This window comes from Topomyia yanbarensis, chromosome 3 (assembly GCF_030247195.1).
Source record: "Topomyia yanbarensis strain Yona2022 chromosome 3, ASM3024719v1, whole genome shotgun sequence".
NCBI lineage: Eukaryota > Metazoa > Arthropoda > Insecta > Diptera > Culicidae > Topomyia > Topomyia yanbarensis.
In genome coordinates, this window is record NC_080672.1 from 148560183 (window position 1) to 148564166 (window position 3984).

Sequence of the window (3984 nt, forward strand, 5' to 3'; positions counted from 1 at the left end):
AAAAATCAAATCAATAAAAAATTAAAACTTCTGGGGCATGACTTTCTAGGAAATGATGCATTCTGGGGAATTCTACATTCTGGGGAATAGTATATTCTGGGGGATTATAATCTTGGGAGTGGAATTCCACGAAATGGCTTTCTGGGGAATGATTTTCGAGGGAATAGTATACAATCTCCCGAACCTAACCGACGGCACCCAGATAGAATTTCCTGAACCTAACGACCACATACACGACAATTATTAAAATCCAATCCCAAATGTTCCTACAGGCCTCTTCGGTTTTACCCGAGAAAACCTCCAGAAACGTGCTAGACCGCCGGAGTTTCGCGACCCGACAACCATCATATAAAGCGCGATATAGTTGACCACCATCGCAGGCAAAGCCAACGCCATTAGGGACCATTCATAAATTACGTAACGCTTTTAGGGGGGGAGGGGGTACAACAAGTTGTGACATAGGCGGGAGGGGGAGTTAGCTAGATCGTTACGTAACATGTTTTCACCGACGAAAAAAAATTTTTTCTGGGAATTTGTTACGTAATAGGGGAGAGGGGGATGGAGAAATTTGTGACAATTTGTTACATGGGGGGAGGGGGGAGTCAATTTTGGGCAATTTTTGTGTTACGTAATTTATGAATGGTCCCTTACCAATCGGCTTCTTCAAACAGCCTGGATTCGTTACTACATCCAGAGCAGCGCAGCAGGGTGGGTTACTGATGTCCTTCTGCGGGCAACGAGACGTCGTTAACAACCAACCTAGATTCCGTGGCCGCCCGCGAGCTACGACGAAAACCGTGAACACCACTGAGCGCGAGGACGAAGCAGCAGTAGTAGAAGAGACCCCGAAACAACAGCAGGTGTAGTGCCACCATCGGCACTCTAGGTAGGAGTAGCATGAGGAAGTGGGTGGAAAAGTGCATAACGAATACAACCGAATAAAGGTGACATCAATATTCGGAAATATAGTGGGTTTATTACTTTAAGGTCGAACAAGTGTGTTATTGGTAATAGATCACGATCGCAAGCATTCCCTGAGAAGTGTAGAGGGAGGTCTCATAAGAGCTGGGAGTAATGACCCCGCCAGTTATATATGTTTGAGTGACTGTGGTATTCGGGTTAATGGCATTCGGGCAAGTGAACTATTCGGGTTTACGGCATTCGAGTAAATGGTTCATTCTGGTGAATGGTTTCGGCCGAACGTCATTCGGGTAAATGACTTTCTGGCGAATTACATACGGGCGAATGTGATAGAACCATTTTTAGATTATCTTTTAAACAATCAAACTCATTACATTTCGTCAATAGATACGTTTATTGAAAAAGATACAGGTGACATATTTTTTTCTGTTGGGTCAAATCGGTTAAACTTAATGATTAAAATTTAGTTCAATGTTTTCCCATTTAAGAATGAAATTTTTAATATGGTGTGTGTTTTGAACCTATACAAGTTCAAGCGAGAAATTTTATGAAATACCCCTTTATCCCGAGATATTCTAACTGATTACATACATACTATTTTTTTGAATTGATACTGTGTTGCTCGTGTGGTGTTGAAAATCTAGCTGTTCTTTTTTATGCAAGGTGCCTAGCATTTTCTAGTGTTTTATAGACATATCAATAAACTGTAATAGTTTTCTATTCATATATAATGTGGTTAGATACATGGTGCGGAAATGGTTGCACCATTAACCGATTCAGTAATCTATGGAAAATAATGAATACGTTTGCTATGAGCCTGTAAGTAACTATTGAATTGCGGTAGTATTGTGCATGTCAAAGTGTTCATGTAGGGTTTTGTATGTGTTTGTGTCTAAATTTTGTGGTGTATAGCATGAAAGCAAAAGTTTTAGACTTTTTCAGTTGTCAGCAGACATTTCGTTGATACTGTTATTGATATCTAACACTTGCTTCACAAATTCCACATCCTGCACAGCTCCTGCAAGGTCACCCATTAGGCTAACAAGCTCACTCAATTCCATTCTCAGTTGTAGTGCCAGATTGTTTAGATGAGTCATTATGTTCTCTGGGATCTAAAAAAAGCAGAACGTATTAATATATAAGTCAAAGATTATCGTACACAACACTTACTTTTTGGGGATCTCTAAAAAATGAGAATTTAAGTTTCTGCTTCACTTGTGTGTCATTGGCACTGTCGTAAAAAAGCGTCACTTGCGCATCAGCTGAATTCAGTACGACCGGGAAGTACAACCCGGAACAGACACGGCCTTTAGCATCACGCGACAGTAGCGAACGGAAATTGTATACCAAATTCCTACGTACCGTAACATCAATGGCCGTTCGGTATGGACGTTCCATATAAATTACTGACATTTCGTACTGCTGCTTGCCGGCGCGTGTCACACGTTCAGTCCAGGTGATGTAGTTCACACAGTGGTTGCTTATTTCATAGCAGTACTCTCGTTTGCAGTGTGGTTCATCAGATTGCGTAAACCAGCCGGTATGCGGGTAATTTTGATCTTTCATTACAGTAACAGCGCGTGCCACATGATAGCCTGGATCGAGTATTAACACACCTTCTCTTCCTCCGACTACGACTTTCATGGCCACCATTGCATGCTCCTTCTCCAAAGTTGGTCCCGCATGCTCGATGTTCTTTTCTTCGCAGTGGTTAACGTACGATTCGTACTCCTCTACTGCCTCCTCACATGAGACCAAGTAGAAGTGTTTAGCAATTTGGGGGTAATACTCCGCCAATCTGTTGGAAAGTATAACAAAATTTTAGAAATTGATATTTTCAGTCAATAGATTTGAATGCATACCTCGAAACAATTTCCATTCCTAGACTGACGCACATGTGATGGCGGCGATTAATCGGTATCATATAGTTCTGGAAATGTGTTCTAAGATCCGGGCTGGCACTGTGAGTGCTGCGGTAAGCCTTGTGAAAATCCACAAAATTGTTCACTGTATTGTAATGAGTCTCCTCCAACATCCGCTGTAGTTTTGTTTCAATCACACCTATCAAATCTTCATACTGCCACACCTTATCGACAATATACGGTTCAACCGGCTTAGCAGACCACTTTGGTAGCGGTAGTGGCAAATCAATCGGCCACGCTCCATTGATCTGACCAAACTTGGCCAAGTTGTAGCTGTCCTCGTCGACTGTCCATCCGAGGTCAGTACTACCACCAGGGACAATGCCCGGTTTTGTGTCCGTCACATTGCGTTTGTGACTTTCCGGGCTGGTCAATCGTCGGGTGGACTGGCCGAGGTTGTGGCCCACTTGCTGGACCAGGGGTATTTCGTTGCATGAGACGGCGAGTCAACTTGGCCATTCGTTGCCCCAGCGACCAACGGTTGGTACGTAGGCGCCATCCTGACGTTCGACGCTAGTAAATGAAATAGCGCTTGCTCCGTAAAGATCGCTCCGGCCCTGTACTTTACCAGTCAGGCCCGGTTCGTCTCCTTTTATTATTGTTGGTTTTTCACGCTCTACGAAAATAATTGAGAAGAATTAGTTCAATGCGACTTACGGTATAGTCACGTACATCATGCACAGCACGTCTCGCGATCATAGCAATCAATTCTATTGAAAATATCTGAATATGTGAGAAATTGGAATAGAGATTCGAAAGGTGCACAATAAACTGTCCCAAAAAATGTTTCCAATTCCTCTAAAATATTTTTAGCTTTGAAAATGCTTTACTCTACTATATGGGGCTGACGCTAGGTGTAAAACAAAAATCTGATTTCGAACTGCGTCACGAAAACGTGGCATAATTTTAAACAACTGTAGCGCTGTTAATAATTAACATAACTAACACAACAACAAAAGTGATCAACTAAAAAATGCGCAAATAATTTTGACTGTCTTTTAAGTTTTGAAATAAAAAATATTGACATCTTCGACAAATATCTGTAATTTCTTAATTTTAACAGATTCATAGAACATTTGAAGAATTGCAAAAATCTCAGAAAAAAGTTATAATGTAAAAATGATTTTTGGGTGCCTCCAAC

At 41.5% G+C, this 3984-nt stretch overlaps 1 protein-coding gene across 1 annotated transcript; it reads right to left on the reverse strand.

Annotated features, from left to right (window-relative positions):
- Positions 1 to 1296: 1296 nt before the first annotated feature.
- Positions 1297 to 3286, reverse strand: LOC131694161 (uncharacterized). Its single transcript, XM_058982635.1, has 3 exons — positions 2784 to 3286; positions 2092 to 2719; positions 1297 to 2033 (listed from the first exon to the last, which is right to left on the reverse strand). Exons 1-3 carry the CDS (start codon positions 2954 to 2956, stop codon positions 1860 to 1862), a joined length of 975 nt encoding a protein of 324 aa, XP_058838618.1. The 5' UTR covers positions 2957 to 3286; the 3' UTR covers positions 1297 to 1859.
- Between the last annotated feature and the right edge of the window lie 698 nt (positions 3287 to 3984).